General features: G+C 37.5%; 1 protein-coding gene across 1 annotated transcript in view; it reads left to right on the forward strand.

Moving 5' to 3' along the window:
• TRPM2 (transient receptor potential cation channel subfamily M member 2) overlaps nt 1–19,254 on the forward strand; it is a 1,217,227-nt gene that overhangs the window by 886,725 nt on the left and 311,248 nt on the right. Inside the window, exon 27 of the mRNA XM_073558209.1 lies at nt 6,390–6,477. Coding sequence (XP_073414310.1) covers nt 6,390–6,477 — 88 coding nt within the window. The remainder of the gene's footprint in view (nt 1–6,389; nt 6,478–19,254) is intronic.

Raw genomic sequence — 19,254 nt, forward strand, 5'->3', positions numbered from 1 at the left:
AGCTCCTAATACTCGGGTACTCATAACGAGTAGTGTGTCCAATGTATTTCTATGGGAAATGCGAGTAATGGGTGGAGACTGTGTGCTGGTGGAAAATGTGTGCGGGGGTCTGTAGGGCTATGTGTGTGCGGGCTCTGCCGGGCCGATCGAATGTCTGTGCGGGCTCTGCCGGACCGATCGGGTGTCTGTATGGGCTCTGCCGGGCCGATGGGGGCCTGTACGGGCTGTACCAGGCCAATCGGGTGTCTGTGTGGCTCTGCCGGGCTGATCGGGCGCCTATGCGGGCTGTGCTGGGCCGATCGGGTGTCTGTGCGGGCTCTGCCGGGCCGATCGGGTGCCTGAATTCTTTCTAACAGTTTCCACAATGGCCTTCTGGTATAGCATAATTTTAGTAGACCTTTCTGACTCATGAAGGAGAGATCCAAGTTACTCCTTGTAGCATGGGTCTAGCAGGGTGACCAATCAGTACTCTTTTTTGGCCAAGATGAATATAACGCGACAGACACTGGAAAGGCAGCCGCACGTAAAGTTGTCATATGCTGCAACACTTCCCTGTCTCCACCATGATGACGACTCTCCATCTCTACCTCTTCCCTCTCTTCCTCCTTATTCCTCTCGTAAACTCATCCATGTAGGAGAGCCAGGGCGAAACTTGTGTCGACAAAAGCCCCTGTTGTGCTAGCAGCCAGCTCCTGTTCCTCCTGCTCAGACTCCACCTCCACATTGTTACCCAATCTGTGCTCAGTAGATGAGACAAGGCAGGGCTGGGTAGTATCTATCTGTCTCATTTCTTCCTCCTTCTTCACTTGGTCCACATGCAAAGCTTCATGCTTAACACTGAGCAACACAGAAGTAGGATCATAGTGCTTAATATGGCGCGCACCATCTTTGTGGAATCCTCAAAGTCTTACAGAACTGCAAATAGTGTACCTAGAAGGAATATAGAGCGCACATAGGGTCTTATCTGAGATAAAAGGAATATTTGTGAGGGATAATCAAATTCACTCACCTATTATGATTGTGTGAGACACAACCACTGCACTTAGCATTGGCGGCTGCTTCAAGCCCCGTTGCAATGATCCTTTGCTAGGTGAAGAGAATGGTGCATCAGACTGTGCTGCTCACCTGTCAGGATGATGTACCAGGAGTCCAAGAGGATGTAATAGTAAACAGACTTTATTTCTATACGTTTCGTGGTCTTCACACCACTTTCTCAGGACAGTCTATGCACATACACATACAGGGTCTGCTATTTGTAGCAAAGGAGGCAGATGGAGACGCCTCCTTTCAAAAAAAAAAGGCCACACCCAATGGACGAGGAATCAGACTGGAGCACATATATACATCGTAAACACAACAAACAATCATAAAATATAATGGAGCATATCACTTAAAACCATTGTTCATACATTTAAAAATCTACATACAGAGAAACACAATAAAAAAGTTGTTCAATAAGAAACAGCTGGAGGGTTGAACCTACGGTGTTAACCCATTCATTCTTTGTCAGGATCCTGCTAATTGTGTGTTAAACTATTGAGCCACGGAACAATTTGATTGCATCTCTTTATTTGGTGGTAGTTGAAATCAAATAGATGATAGTGGATTAAAAAAAACTCTGGAAGAAGAAAAAAAATAAATAAAAAAATAAAAATAAATAATTAAAATAAATAATTAAAATAAAAATAATAAAAAAAAAATAAATAAAATAAATTGTAAAAATAAATGTAATGATAACACAAATAATAATACAAACAAAATTGAAAAAAAACCCCAATGAGTGGATGAACCCCTTCATGATAACCCCAACCGAGTCCAGACTCTTAACAGGAAAGAGATTTTCTGGATTCACAAGCTGAACACTATAAATCCCCATGAACTCAATGAAACAACAGATTTGTTGAACTGATATAATTATGGAGTGTGCTCTTTTCCCCTCTACAACCCACCTCAATTTTCCTCTGTACAACCATCTGCTCCTTGGTATAAAGGGGTTCATCCCTTTGTTGTTGTTTTTTTTCTAATTTTGTTTTTATTATTATTTTTATTATCATTATATTTATTCTTATAATTTTTTTTATTTATTTATTTTATTATTATTTTTATTTATTTATTTATTTATTTTTATTTATTTTTTCTTCTTCCAGAGTTTTTTTTAATCCACTATCATTGATTTGATATCAACTACCACCAAATAAAAAGATTCAATCAAATCATTCTGTGGCTCAATGGTTTAAAACACAATTAGCAGGGTCCTGACAAAGAGTGAATGGGTTAACACCATTGGCTCAAGCACTCCCCCAGCTTGCAAAGTTTTATTTATTTATAGAACTACTCTTTTATTGTGTTTTATTGTTTTTCTCTGTATGTAGATTTTTAAATGTATGAACAATGGTTTTAAGTGATATACTCCATTATATTTCTTATGATTGTTTGTGGGGTATACGATGTATATATGTGCTTATATCTGATTCCCCGCCCATTGGGTGTGGCCTTTTTTTTGAAAGGAGGCATCTCCATCTGCCTCCTTTGCTACAAATAGCAAACTCTGTATGTGTATAGACTGTCCTGAGGAAGTGGTGCGATCACCACGAAACGCGTAGAAATAAATTCTATTTTCTATTACATCCACTTGGACTCCTCTTGTACATCATCCTGACAGGTGAGTAGCGCAGTCTGATGCCCCATTCTCTTCACCTAGCAAAAGAACTACAAATAGGTCAGACATCCACGCCTACTCTTCAGTTGTTAAGTGCCGAGGCTGGCTAGAATACCATGTTGGAACTGGTATTCAACAACTGGCCTCTGCTGCTCACAAAGCCTTGCCAGCATGTGCAGTAAGGAGTTTCAGTGCATGATGACGTTGTACACCAGTCGGCGAGCTGGCACTTGTGTGCGCTTTCAGCTGATGTGGATGATGTGCTCTGCGATAATAAATCGGAAATGGAGGAGGAGGAGCAAAAGGCTGTGCGTGAATTGGTGTAGAGGTGGAAGAAACGCTGCTAGAAGTAGGGTCAGCAATCACCGGAGTCAGAAGCACATGTGCCATGCAAGGGTGTCATGGGTGTGTCAAAGGCTGCAGTCTATGGGGTTAGGTTTCTCCTTGTGGAGAGTGACATACTAGTTCTGGCTTGTCAAGGTAAGGAGGTTTATTTGCCGTGCAATGCTCCTCTGGGAACTTTAATATGCAAATTGCCTCTTCAGAAAAGAAGACCTCAGTCCAGAGTCACCTAGCCAAATCAGTTCTCATACTTTGCAATGACGAGGGCCAATAGCCCAAAACACCGTGTCTGCAAATTGAGATACTGATTTGGCTTTCATTCCAAGTCATATTACAAGACTCGTTCAAGGGTCGATTGTGACTTGAAGGATCGCTACTTCCAACAGGTGGCGCTATAGAGTTCAAGTCATCTTTCAAAGGCTGCAGACGCCCAGCATCTGGCTGCAAAAGGTCTCTTCGGTTGGCTTTGCAGACACCTTCCTAGTCTTTCTGGCTCTTGGGTCCAATGGCAACCTCCTCCCGGCTCTAATTAACACACATGGACTGGCTGTTTAAAGAATTCCTGTCTGCTTCTGGAAATCTCCACTGATATTTCCATTTTCCTTTGCTGAGACATGGGGCTATTGCAGTCGGCTAGCTTTCTCTTTGGTGCTGCTGGAGGACATCTTAGTTACCTCTCTGGGTCTTCTCAAGATAGGTGTTCCCCTTGTTTGTCTATCCCAGCTGTCTTTAGTTGTAGTGGGGATTGACTAGTGCTTACTCCGTCTGTCCCTAAGCAGGAGTTATTGCCATGGTCAGGCAGGGATTAGGTACCTGCTCAATGATAGGTTCAGAACCTAAATAGGGGTGTTTAGTGCAGACAGGGTTACTTTAGATCTGCCTAGGGGTCCCAACTTCTCCCTTTACTAGCGTTGGGCTCCCTTCCCCTCATCCCTTTGTGTTGCAATTAGTCTTTCCTACACTGTGTGTGACAGGATTTGGCCTCAGCCTACACAATGTTCACTTAGTGTGCCATCAGGGAAGAGCAGCTTCCCTGACCACAATCGTTTGTCTACATGTTGGTCATTATGTGGATCTCAGTAAGTGCATTGGTTTGGGCACAGGTGATGTTCCTGGTACAAGGCAGGGATGCCTCACTGGGAGAAATAATGATGACTGTAGAATGAGTATTGAGGGACAGTTGCCGCTAGCAAGCAGCCTTTTAAAGTGTTCCTTAGTAACAAGTTTTTGTACATATAAAAGAAAGCGCAAAAAATGTTTACATGTATAAAACTATGAAATAACATACCATATATACTCGTGTATAAGCCGAGATTTTCAGCCCATTTTTTGGGGCTGAAAGTCCCCCTCTCGGCTTATATGCATGTCATAAACAGGGGGGGGAGCGGGGGTGTCAGAGACCATACTCACCTCTCCTGGCACTTGTCTGCAGCTCCTGCTTCTCCCTCTACCGTCTGCTTCCTGCATTCAGCGGTCACGTGGTACCGCTCATTAAACTCATGAATATGCACATATTTATGAGTTTAATGAGCGGTACCACGTGACCAGCTGAATGCAGGAAGCAGACGGCAGAGGGAGAAGCAGGGGCTGCCGCTGTAGAGAAGACCTTGTGCCAGGAGGGGTGAGTATGACGGGGTCAGAGTGATATTCACCTGTCCCCGTTCCAAGCCGTGTACCGCTGTGTCTCCGGGTCCTCCTGCTGTGACGGCGGAGGGTGTGATGACATAGTCATTGCGCGCCCTGTGCTGTCACTGCAGAGATCCGGGAGACTCAGCGGTGGATGGCGATGGAACAGGGACAGGTGAATATCGCCGGTGCCGGGGGCTCAGGACACCGGTACCTGCCCCCAGTGACAGAGAGGTGTATTTTTTTTTTATTGTAGCAGCAGCGGCAGCAGCAGCAGCAAATAAGGGGTATTTATGGAGCATCTTGTAGATTGTGAGCCTTCGCGGGCAGGGTCCTCTCTCCTCCTGTACCAGTTATGACTTGAATTTTTTAACATTATTGTACTTGTTTTTATGTATACCCCTCCTTACATGTAAAGCGCCATGGAATAAATGGTGCTATAACAATAAATAATAGTAGTAATAATAATAATAATAATATCTTACAGGGCAGCATTAACCATTGTGCAGCAGTATATTATGGGGGGTATTTATGGAGTATCTTTTGGGGAAGCATTAACCCTTGTGCAGCAGCATATGGGGAGTATTTATTGAGCATCTTCTTGGGCCAGCATTAACCCTTCTGCAGCATATGGGGGGTTTATCTATGGAGCATCTTCTTGGACCACCATTTAATCCTAGGCTTATATGCGAGTCAATAAGTTTTCTCAGTTTTTTGTGGAAAAATTAGGGGGGTCGGTTTATATATGGATCGGCTTATACACGAGTATATACGGTAAGTATAGAACATAATATAGAAATTAGTACAAAATACAAAAACAAGTGGCAGTCTGAGGGATAGGGGACACTACCTTTGAGAGCTTACAATGTACACCTATTCAGAGACTGGGTGAGAAATGTCTGATGTAATTGGCTATCCCCACTGCACAGGCAAACTAAAAATTTTCTTCAACCAAGCAAAGACTCAGGCACCCCATCCACTATCCGCCAGCACCAAATATTGTGATATACTATATCTGAAAGAAAGGGAAGCAGAAAAATTACCAAATATTGAATAACATAACACATTATATTAATTAAATTAGAACAATCAAATGCAAAAAAACATAAAAGGGAAAACTTGAGACACAGAATAAACTCCCCTATCCTACCGAGATTCATGTCTTGGTAAGTAACCTGAAAACTCATGCTGAGATTATATTGTGGTACATATGTTTATCTGTGTCTGTTAGGAATGTAACAACAGTACAGTGTCAATCTGTATACCTCAAAATAAATATAGATAGATAAGGATGAAGAAGACGTAATAATGTCAAAGACAATAACTTAACAGATCCAAGTGGGTAAAGGCAAAAAAAATAACACAATAAAATAACCTGATAAGTATAGGAAGGCAGGAAAGTAGGACAATGACTCGAGTTTCAAGAATTTCACTCTTGTGATTTTCACCCTTTGCAATGCATTAGATGGAAGAGACCATCTGTTTGGCTTCAAATCTCTCACTGCTAACAGCAGTCTTTCAGCCATTGGACAGGGGGTATTCTGTCTTCATAGGTGCATTCCCTATATTAGAAAAAAAATTGAATTGCTCAATCTGCCCCCTAATGTCTTGTCAACTGGCCGACCCGGACGCTGCCCTTGCAGTTTAGTCCAAGATGGTTCCTGGGCTGATTCTATTGTGTGTGCACCACTGAGTCAAGCTATTACACATTGCTATTATATATGACATTATTTGGTCCTTACAATTACTTTTTTTTAAACAGGCACAAAGGTCTGCAAAAGCTTTAAACTGGATTATTAATACACTCCTGGATAATGGATTTGGTTCCAAAGAATCTGCTCCAGTTATTGGTAATTATTTTGTTTTGCCTTATATGTTAACCATTTAAAGAACCTGTAAAGAAAAAAGCAAATCATTTGATGGAGTGCACTCGTGAATTTAATTATTACTTGCACAGAAGACTTCATGTTTGTAGTGGCATAAGTAGAGCCCTATGTTCCCCAGGGCAAAGTTTTAATCTGGGCCCCCTAATACAACTAGCTTGTGCTTGGGTGCATGGATCCCACTTATAAAGACATACCAAATAAATATCACAAGACTGTTGGGGTGCTTTCAAATTGTGTTCAGGCACCTGTTCGGTGGCCCTGTTGGGGCGTACACCGATCCCCCCCCCCGCAAAATGGGATTCGGACAAATGCACCAATGGAACCTTAAACTCTCTCTGTCCTGTATAATTTTTTTTCACACAAATTTATTGTACAAAAGTAATAAAGAAAAAATAAAACCATATAAATTTAGTATCATCTTATCCGTATTGTTCCAAACTATAAAGATAGTACATTACTTGTGCAGCATAGCTAAGAATGTAAAATGTAAAACACAATAAAACTGTCAGAATTGATATTTTTTTATATTCCTCCAGATAAAGAGTTAATAAATATTTGTTAACAAGTCACATGTATCCCAAATTGATGTCACTGACAAACACAACTCATCCCCCAAAATATCAAGCCCTTCAAATGACTGTTGCTTAAAAATAAAGAAGTTATGACTCCTAGAATGCTACAATAGAAAAAGATTTGTTTTTTGTTTGAAGTATATAGATTAGGTGACATTAACTTATGCTCATACTAGCATATAAATAATTGGTCTCATTCTCATCCAGAAAAGTGGGATGAGTGACATCCATATGGTATTTCATATTCAATGCGAGTGTGCTTTGCTTTTTTTTCTTGCCTGGCATCTGTATGCCATCCGTATGACATGTTTATGCAATCCGTATTGCAATGCATTGTTTTTTACAAATTATATTATTTAATGATTAAAGTTGTGGATGTTTGTACATTTTGTTAGTCCTCCAGAGTGGGAGCAGCTGTTTGCAGCACTTCTTTCCTCTGGCTTACAAAAGAGGGTCTCGATTACGGGTTTCCCTTTAGATTGTCCATATGTACTAATCGGCTACTTCAAAGGGGTTTTCCAGGACTTCAATACTAGGATAAGTCATCAGTATTAGATGCTGTGTACTGTGCCCCCTTCATACAGCTGAGTCCTAGAAGTTGGACAGCTACCAATTTAATATTGATGGTCTTTTTAAATATTTTTATTGATTTTATATTTAAACAGGGGAAGGTAAACAGTAGGGAGGGAGGGTAAGGAGGATATACCTTATATAGGTAAAGGGAACAATAACATTAGAGAACCCTCAAACAGTCTCTGAAGAATAAGCAGACAATAAAAAAAAAAAAAAAAATAAATAAATAAAATAGCATTGTAATACCTGCTTTGAGAGACTCCTTGGAAAGAGATACAACACATTAGGTCTGAATCGGCCAAAGGTAAAAGATAGCATAGTGACAAATATCAGCAGGCCTTCTTGGTGTGAAACTTACTGTTCCAGATCTTTGATTTTTTCATATTCTTGTAAACGTTATTATTAGCAACCGCGAATCTCTATTCCAGGTCGCTATGTTGGCTTTTCTTGTCTAAAATATCTGAAAATTTGGGTACCTCTGTTTTTTTCCACCATTGCACCAAAGTAATCTTAACCACCAAGAAGATATGTATAATGATGAGTCTGATCGAACAATCAAAATGCTCCATGTGTATTTTAAAAATACAGGGCACATATTAAACTGTCTGGAATCTCAGTCAAGTGCCAGATGTATCTGTGGCCTACAAATTGTGTCATTTCAGGGCTACATTCCACTGTATTTGCTGTCTGTGACCTTATTTCTATACACTATTTTGGGGTATAAAAATTAAAAATACAGGGCACATATTGAACAGTTTGGCATCTCCGTCAAACGTCAGATCTATCTGTGGCCTACAAATTGTGGCATTTCAGGGCTACATTCCACTGTATTTACTGTATGTTACACTGTTTTTATACGCTATTTTGGGGTACAATATTCAAACAATGTGAAAAACATATAGTCAGCTCACCATAAGGGAGTTCCTCTTGATGCAGTAATCGGTGTTCACCCTATACTTTGCACGGATCCAGGCAGGGAGTATGCCCCAACAAATAGAAATATGAGGAAATTGGGATCCAGCAAAAGGATGAAAGTTCACCAGATTTGTAAACACTTCTTCTTTATTAATCCATTATGTCATAAAAAGTATGAGGAACTCCAATCAATTAGTAGCATTCCAGCAAGGGACTACATGTTTCAGCACTATGTGCCTTCCTCACGGTCCTATTTGAACTGAGCTCCAACACTAGCAATATATCCTCCTTTGTGGAACATATTCAAATGACCCTTAATTAAAAACAGTGGAACAAACCAATTAAAAACATCTGAGTAGATGGTTGAAACTCAGTTCAAAAATGTTGCCAGAAAAATACCTATATTGAACATGTTTTATACATAGACTAATAATATAAACATTTAGTAATGAATCAACAATGATATGGAATAACTGCCACAAAAAACAACAATATATAAACATATATGAAAAAATGCATAATATTGTAGGCATGATCTAAACATCAGAAACAATCACAAAAATAACTAGTATGGAAAAAAGAAAAAAATCTTACCAAAGAAATTACAACAAAGAGGGAGCCAAACCAAAAAACGGATTAGAAGGAGAGGAGGAAGACGCCATAAGAGAACAGGCTTACCCAGGACAAACTCCGGAAACGGAAAAAGTAACTGTACCAGTCTATAATCTTTCCAGTTATATTCTTTCAGCACCGCAACTTTCACTTTTATCAAAAGGACTTAGTTTTTCCCCGGCATGTAAATTTAACGTATATGACACTGTGTTGGATGTTAATCGTCTAGCACGTTGTTTAACCCTAAAATGTCATTTTGAGGATAACATTTGTACTGATAATCCTTGTCCTATAGTAAATAGGGATGTTGAAAAGTTACTTACGTTTGAAGAACAGGTGGGTTTGTATAATTTGAGACAATTGGAATCTGAAAGCTCCAAAGAATACCAGATTAATTTAAATAATTCTTTTCACGTAAAAAATACAAATTTTTACCCACTTAAATCTAGACCTCCGATGCTAGATGTTTTTCAAGAAGCGGTGGAAAGGGATTTGGTGGAATTAAATAACAGAGTTGAATTGACCCATCATAATCTGACATTTTATGAGCATAAAGCTCTTCAGGAATTGAGTAAGAATAAAGATCTAAAAATTGTTCAGTCGGATAAGGGTGGATCAATTACTATTCTGGATGTCGGTCTATATAAAAAAATTAATTTAATCGCATTGGGTAACTCTAGTGTGTATAGGGAATTAAATGAAAATCCTACTCTCCGTTTCAATAAGGAAATGAAAAAAAATTTGCAGGAAGGTGTATGTACAGGAGCTATTTCAGAGAAATTGAGTGAAGCTTTATATTGTGACCATCCTATTACACCTATTTACCACTCACTCCCCAAGGTGCATAAGGAAATTTTTCCTCCCCCACTAAGACCTATTGTTTCGGGGATAGGATCTTTTAGTGAGCGCCTTGGAGAGTGGGTGGACCATTATTTACAACCCCTTGTGGCTTTGACTCCTAGTCATTTGAGATATAGCAAAGCAGCTATTAATATGGTAGAAAAAATTGAGTGGGAGAATGATTTTCTGTGGCTCTCATGTGATGTTATTGGATTATATCCATCCATTCCACATTCTGTTGCATTGGAGAGCCTCAAATATTACCTATCTAAATATAGTGAGTATACATTGGAAATTCAACATTTTTTGTTGCTTGCAACACATTTTTTGCTCACTCATAACTATTTTGTTTTTGATGAGAAATATTATTTACAGATACAGGGAGTGAGCATGGGGGCCAAATTTTCACCATCCTTAGCAAATTTAACTATGTCAGTATGGGAGGAGAGGTATATTTTTCATCTTAATAATCCATTTGGTTATAACATTTTTTGGTTGGGACGTTTCATTGATGATTTGGTTTTTGTGTGGAGGGGGAAGAAGGATTTAGTATCCTCCTTCTTTTCATATTTAAACAACAATAGTTTTAATCTCAAATTCACATGCCACATGAATGAGTTGTCAATCAATTTTTTGGATTTGACCTTGAAATTAGATTCGAATCGAAAAAAAGTGTTGGTGGAACCCTATCGTAAATCTACAGCTGTGAACAGTATATTGATGGCAAATTCATGTCACGCTAATCATGTAATTAGGAATATACCTACTGGTGAACTGATTCGAACGAAAAGAAATAGTACAGACTTATATGAAAGTACTTACAGTACTTATATGTACAGTACTTATATGAAAGAATCTGAACTTTTGGTAAAAAGATTAAAATCTAGGGGTTACCCGAACTGGTCTCTAAAAAGAGTGAGAGGCATAGTAGACAATTTAAATAGACAGGAATTGTTGGAATATAAAAATATCAAAGAAAAAAACAATGACTTGGGTATAGTTTTTAGCACCAAATTTAGTCCACAGTATCAAGAAATAGTCTCCATTATTAAAAAACATATGCCCATTTTAGAACAAAGTGGTGTATTGAAAGAAATATTAAAAAAACACTCAATTAAATTTGTTGCGAGGAGAGCTCCTACTATAGGTTCTATGTTGACGGCAAGTTTATTTACTGATCCAGACAAAAAATTGAAACAAAATTGGATGAAAATTGTAGGCTGTTATGGTTGTGGTGCAAAAATCTGTAAGTGTTGCAAATATATTGTCAAAACAAAAACATTTTCTTCTATAAAAATGGAAAAAACTTTGAGATTTTTTTCCTTTATTAATTGTAATACAGAAAATGTAATATATTATATTGACTGCAATATTTGCGGACTTCAATATGTGGGTTGCACCACTAATTCACTGAAACAGCGTATGCGAAAACATTTGTCGGATTCGGTTAATTTGCCTATTGCAGGAGCCTCTGCGGTTTCTAAACACTTTGCTAATGTGCATAAAGGAGATTTAAAAAGTTTTTCCTTTAGGGGAATAGAGGTGGTTACAAAACCACATAGGGGTGGTGACTTTAAAAGTAAAATCCTATCTAGAGAAAGTAGGTGGATCTTTTTATTAGAGACTAGAGTTCCAGACGGATTGAACAGCAGAATGGATCTCATTACACAATATTAGGTATATTTTTTTTTTTTTGTGAAGGAGGAAAAGAGGAAAGGGAGAGGAAAAGAAAAGGGATAGAGTTCATGTATGAATTTACAAAAGATTATATCTTTATCTTAAACCTACTCTATGATATTATACCTTCTGAGAGTTATTTTTGTGATTGTTTCTGATGTTCAGATCATGCCTACAATATGATGCATTTTTTCATATATGTTTATATATTGTTGTTTTTTGTGGCAGTTATTCCATATCATTGTTGATTCATTACTAAATGTTTATATTATTAGTCTATGTATAAAACATGTTCAATATAGGTATTTTTCTGGCAACATTTTTGAAGTGAGTTTCAACCATCTACTCAGATGTTTTTAATTGGTTTGTTCCACTGTTTTTAATTAAGGGTCATTTGAATATGTTCCACAAAGGAGGATATATTGTCAGTGTTGGAGCTCAGTTCAAATAGGACCGTGAGGAAGGCACATAGTGCTGAAACATGTAGTCCCTTGCTGGAATGCTACTAATTGATTGGAGTTCCTCATACTTTTTATGACATAATGGATTAATAAAGAAGAAGTTTTTACAAATCTGGTGAACTTTCATCCTTTTGCTGGATCCCAATTTCCTCATATTTCTATTTTGGGGTACAAATTTAGAAACTACAGGCCACATATTGATGAGTCTGGTATCTCAGTCAAACACCATATGTGTCTGTGACCTACAAACTGTGGCATTTCAGGGCTACATTCCACTGTATTTGCTGTCTGTGAACCTATTTCTATACACTATTTTGGGGTATAAATTTTGAAAACACAGGGCATATATTGAACAGTCTGGCATCTCAGTCAAACGTCAGATGTATCTGTGGCCTACAAATTGTGTCATTTCACAGACCACTGTATTTGTGGTCTGTGACCTTATTTCTGTACTCCAATTTGGGATACAAAAATTAAAAATGCAGGGAACATATTGAACAGTCTTGTATCTCAGTCAAATGCCAGATGTATCTGTGGCCTACAAATTATGGCATTTCAGGGCTACATTCCACTGTCTTTGCTGTCTGTGACCCTATTTCTAGACTCTATTTTGGGGTACAAATTTTAAAAACACAGGCCACATATTGAAGAGTCTGATATCTCAGTCAAACGCCAGATGTATCTGTAGCCTACAAATTGTGTCATTTCAGGGCTACATTCCACTTGAGGTCTGTAACCTTATTTCTTTACTCTATTTTGGGGTACAAATTTTAAAAATAAAGGCCACATATTGAACAGTCTGGTATTGCCGTCATTTGCCTGAACTATCTGGGGGCTACAAATAAGGCCTACATTCCACTTTATTTGCTGTCTGTTACCCTAGGTCTACACACTATCTTGGGGGAAAAAATGAAAACACAGGCCACATATTGAACAGTATGGTATTTTGGTAAAAATACTTCTGTTTCAAGTTGTTATGGCTGCTTCATGACTGTGTCTTAAATGCACCAACTACTACCACCATCATCATCTTGTGCCTAGAAGCAGTCACTGCACAGATAGACAGTCTGAGGAGTAGAGGTTGAATGCTTGGGTGGTGTTGTACTCTGTCTCTGGATTTCGAATGCAAAATCTTCTAGATTAAATCATGACTGGAAGAGACAGAGCAAGAGCATGTGGAAGAGCACGGGGCCAGAACTCGCAAATACTGAAGCCTTGTGTTCTTGGGCCGGATTCTGACAATCCATCACCTACTAATACTGAACTTGTTGGACGAGGATGTCAAAAAGGAGGACGAGGACTTGTTGGACGAGGATGTCAAATAGGAGCCCCTACCATTTCTAGAACAGAAGCTAGAAATGTTGACAATTCGGCTGTATTTCAAGAGGAGTCAATTGGAGAGCGTGGTGATCATAGATGTGATTTCTACAATATGAGTGTTTCCACTAGACTATCCATCCACCATGTTATTGAATCATCAAAATGTTTTTTTCTCACAACTATGTTCAGCTGTACACAAACTATGTCAAATTGGTAGCTAGACCCCAGTGGGTCTTGACTACAGTCCACAGATGTTATGTAGATCCCTAATCTCACCTCTAATTTACCAGCACGATGAATTAATAGGAAAAGCATGTGGTATTAATGGAGTTGTTGTTTTCTTGCAAAAAAAAACAAAATAAGATCAATGAGGTGGTTACCCACACACACAATGGAGAAATAGTAAAGATGACATTTAGTTTCACATTTGAGTTAACACACACTTCACCAACTTGCATACACAACCTATCTGTGGGTAAATCAAGAAAAACACATCCAGCCCATAAACGGCAGCGCTTCCCAGGACTCACATCCAAAGATGATATTCCATAATTTTTTATTTCATAGGTTAAAAAAGAGATACAACGCGTTTCGGATACAGTGTATATCCTTCATCAGGTATCATAAAAACACAGTACAAATCCTAATAGTATAAAATTCAGTTACACTTATATATAGTAGCAACCTTTTATCCCAGTCTCAGAAACTTGATTTAGGGTGTGGACCAAGTTCAGGAACACAGTTCAGGAACACACCCACTGATTGATCCAACCTTGACAACATGGATGCAAGACAGAAAAAAAAAAAAAAAAACCCAAAAGGAAAAAAAAACCCCAGAGAGAAAAAAAAAACAAAAAAAAAAAACGCAACGGTCAAACTCTCTCTATGATATCATTCAATCCATTTAGATATAATGTTCCCAGACGATATATCCAAAACGTTTCTTTCCGGTTTAAAAGAGCATTCCTATTTGCAACACCAGAGGGTATCTGCTCCACCGGAGTTACTTTTATGTTAAAAATTTTATTATGTGAAATTAGTAGATGCCTTGAGAGACTATGATTTAAAAAGCCGTTTTTTGCTCTATTTCTGTGACCATTAATGCGTGACCGCAGTGTCTGCACAGTGCGTCCCACATATTGCAAACCGCAACTGCATGTGATTACATATACAACAAAATCACTGTTACAGCTGAGTCTTTGTGAAATCTCAAAGACGTCACCAGTACTATTACATTTGATGGTTTTAGCCCCGTGATCTAGGATCCCACAGGTACAACATTTTTTAGAGGTGCATTTAAAAACTCCGGTTCCTTGAGAAACACCACATAAAATTTGATCCATACTTTTTTTTATATTTTTTTCTTTTTGAATTGAACTGTTTTTTTAATTTACTGGGGGCCACCAAATTTTTCAAAGTTTTCCCCCTTCTATATGTAATCCCTGGTTTATCAGGGAGATGTTTTCCCAAAACAGGGTCACGCTTCAAGATATACCAATATTTTGAAAGCACAGTTCTTATTACTTTATTTCCCCTATTGAATGTGGTCACAAAATTCAATTTCCAGCGATCATCACTTTTTTCTTTACCAATAGTCAAATTATCCCCCTTCCTATTTTTTCTTTTTAAACATTCCTCCTGTGTTTTTACTTTATTATCCCTATATGCACTAATTATCAAGTTTTTTGGGTATCTTTTTTCCTTAAATTTTCTTTTTAGAATTTTAGACTGAGCTACATAATCAGATTCTCTCATACAATTCTTTCTTATACGAAAAAATTGGCTGTGGGGTATATTAACCTTCCACTTCTTGTAATGTGCACTGTTAAAATCTAAAAAGCCGTTTGAATCCACCTTTTTGAAGTGGGTTTTTGTAATAATTTTTTTCCCACTATGGCTGATCTCTAAATCAAGAAACACCATTTTTTCTTTATTAATTTGTGATGTAAAGGTAATCCCCCAGGTGTTATTATTGAGCTCCTTTATTAACTGTACCGCTTCCTCCTCTGTCCCCTTCCATATAATAATCAGATCATCAATGAAGCGCTTATAAAGCCTTATTTTGTCATTGAAAACAGGCTTAGAGAGTGACAATGAGGACTCGAATCGCTCCATGAATAAGTTTGCGAAACTTGGCGCGACCCGAGTCCCCATCGCGGTGCCGAGCAACTGTAGATACAGTATGCCTTCAAAAATGAACACATTGTGTTCAAGAATGAATTTAAGACCCTTTAACAGAAAATCTCTTTGTTCAGGGAGCATCTCTGTCTCTGCTAAATAAAAACCCACCGGATTTACCCCCATTTCATGATCTATGTTGGAATATAATGAATTTACATCCAACGAGATAAAGGAATAGTTATCTTCCCATTCAATATCCCTCAGTCCCTCGATTAATTGTGTGGAATCTCTCAAATATGAAGGAAGAGACTTTACCAGATCTTGTAAAAACAAGTCAATATAGTGAGAAAGGTGACAAGTCAAAGACCCAATTCCTGATATAATCGGTCTGCCAGGTGGTTTTTCAGGGTTCTTATGCAGTTTGGGTAAATGATAAAATAACGCCATGGTTGGCGCAGAATTTGTTAAAAACTTTTTTTCTGTTTTATTAAGAATATTTCTCTCATAGGCTTCCTTGATCATATGGTGATAGTCCCGGACAAAGCATTGTGTGGGATCTTCTTTTAAAATTTTGTAATATCTCATATCAGACAATATGTTCAAAGCTTCCTCAATATAGTCAGATCTGTTTTGCACAACTACTCCCCCCCTTTATCAGCTTGTCTTATTACTATATCTGTGTTTTTTCTCAAATTCTCCAATGCCACTTTTTCTCTTTTAGAAATATTGTTCTCCTTTTTTACCTTGTTTTTTTTCCCAATTCCATGCTTTTCAATTTTATTTTTATTATTATTTTCCCACTTCCTAAATTCTTCAGATACTAATGAAAAAAAGTGTCTATATTTAGAGGTGCATTTAAAAACTCCGGTTCCTTGAGAAACACCACATAAAATTTGTTCCATACTTTTTTTATAGTTTTTTCTTTTTGAATCCAACTGTTTTTTTTAATTTACTGGGGGCCACCAAATTTTTCAAAGTTTTCCCCCTTCTATATGTAATCCCTGGTTTATCAGGGAGATGTTTTCCCAAAACAGGGTCACGCTTCAAGATATACCAATATTTTGAAAGCACAGTTCTTATTACTTTATTTCCCTTATTGAATGTGGTCACAAAATTCAATTTCCAGCGATCATCACTTTTTTCTTTACCAATAGTCAAATTATCCCCCTTCCTATTTTTTCTTTTTAAACATTCCTCCTGTGTTTTTACTTTATTATCCCTATATGCACTAATTATCAAGTTTTTTGGGTATCTTTTTTCCTTAAATTTTCTTTTTAGACTTTTAGACTGAGCTACATAATCAGATTCTCTCGTACAATTCTTTCTTATACGAAAAAATTGGCTGTGGGGTATATTAACCTTCCACTTCTTGTAATGTGCACTGTTAAAATCTAAAAAGCCGTTTGAATCCACCTTTTTGAAGTGGGTTTTTGTAATAATTTTTTTCCCACTATGGCTGATCTCTAGATCAAGAAACACCATTTTTTCTTTATTAATTTGTGATGCAAGTGTTTCAGAAATAATTTTGCCACCACTAATCAGCTCCTCACAAACAGCCCAAATTTTAAATCCAATACAAAAGAATCACATTACAAATTACTTCGCGCCGGCTGTAACATCAAGGTCAAAAAAAAGAAAAGTAGAACAATAGGAAAAAGAGGAAAGGGATCTAACAGAAATCTGAGAATATATAAAAAAACAAGGAACCCAGAAACTAATAAACAATCAAATCTGCCTCTGGTTAAAATATTTAATTTATCATCCCACATTTTATCCTTTTCAGAAATGGAAATTTTAAGTAGGGGACTAAATTTCTGCCCTGCTCAAGATATGAATGCATTTGATCTTTTTCTCGATTTAAATGCATACACTCGCAAACTAACTCTTAAAAGACATTTCTTGTTGACTGAAAAAAATGGGGACATTGGGGATCTCAAAAAAATACTGATCCCAACAGAGACAAACAAAGAAAGTGAATATATCCACAAAGAGGTACACCCAAAATCTCTATTTAATCCTCATCAACACAGAGGACCAAATATAGACACTTTTTTTCATTAGTATCTGAAGAATTTAGGAAGTGGGAAAATAATAATAAAAATAAAATTGAAAAGCATGGAATTGGGAAAAAAAACAAGGTAAAAAAGGAGAACAATATTTCTAAAAGAGAAAAAGTGGCATTGGAGAATTTGAGAAAAAACACAGATATAGTAATAAGACAAGTTGATAAAGGGGGGGAGTAGTTGTGCAAAACAGATCTGACTATATTGAGGAAGCTTTGAACATATTGTCTGATATGAGATATTACAAAATTTTAAAAGAAGATCCCACACAATGCTTTGTCCGGGACTATCACCATATGATCAAGGAAGCCTATGAGAGAAATATTCTTAATAAAACAGAAAAAAAGTTTTTAACAAATTCTGCGCCAACCATGGCGTTATTTTATCATTTACCCAAACTGCATAAGAACCCTGAAAAACCACCTGGCAGACCGATTATATCAGGAATTGGGTCTTTGACTTGTCACCTTTCTCACTATATTGACTTGTTTTTACAAGATCTGGTAAAGTCTCTTCCTTCATATTTGAGAGATTCCACACAATTAATCGAGGGACTGAGGGATATTGAATGGGAAGATAACTATTCCTTTATCTCGTTGGATGTAAATTCATTATATTCCAACATAGATCATGAAATGGGGGTAAATGCGGTGGATTTTTATTTAGCAGAGACAGAGATGCTCCCTGAACAAAGAGATTTTCTGTTAAAGGGTCTTAAATTCATTCTTGAACACAATGTGTTCATTTTTGAAGGCATACTGTATCTATAGTTGCTCGGCACCGCGATGGGGACTCGGGTCGCGCCAAGTTTCGCAAACTTATTCATAGGGCGATTCGAGTCCTCATCGTCACTCTCTAAGCCTGTTTTCAATGACAAAATAAGGCTTTATAAGCTCTTCATTGATGATCTGATTATTATATGGAAGGGGACAGAGGAGGAAGCGGTACAGTTAATAAAGGAGCTCAATAATAACACCTGGGGGATTACCTTTACATCACAAATTAATAAAGAAAAAATGGTGTTTCTTGATTTAGAGATCAGCCTTAGTGGGAAAAAAATTATTACAAAAACCCACTTCAAAAAGGTGGATTCAAACGGCTTTTTAGATTTTAACAGTGCACATTACAAGAAGTGGAAGGTTAATATACCCCACAGCCAATTTTTTCGTATAAGAAAGAATTGTACGAGAGAATCTGATTATGTAGCTCAGTCTAAAAGTCTAAAAAGAAAATTTAAGGAAAAAAGATACCCAAAAAACTTGATAATTAGTGCATATAGGGATAATAAAGTAAAAACACAGGAGGAATGTTTAAAAAGAAAAAATAGGAAGGGGGATAATTTGACTATTGGTAAAGAAAAAAGTGATGATCGCTGGAAATTGAATTTTGTGACCACATTCAATAGGGGAAATAAAGTAATAAGAACTGTGCTTTCAAAATATTGGTATATCTTGAAGCGTGACCCTGTTTTGGGAAAACATCTCCCTGATAAACCAGGGATTACATATAGAAGGGGGAAAACTTTGAAAAATTTGGTGGCCCCCAGTAAATTAAAAAAACATTTGGATTCAAAAAGAAAAAACTATA

The sequence above is a fragment of the Dendrobates tinctorius genome, unplaced genomic scaffold, assembly GCF_039654945.1.
Source record: "Dendrobates tinctorius isolate UK_male_01 unplaced genomic scaffold, ASM3965494v1 ptg000254l, whole genome shotgun sequence".
Lineage (NCBI taxonomy): Eukaryota > Metazoa > Chordata > Amphibia > Anura > Dendrobatidae > Dendrobates > Dendrobates tinctorius.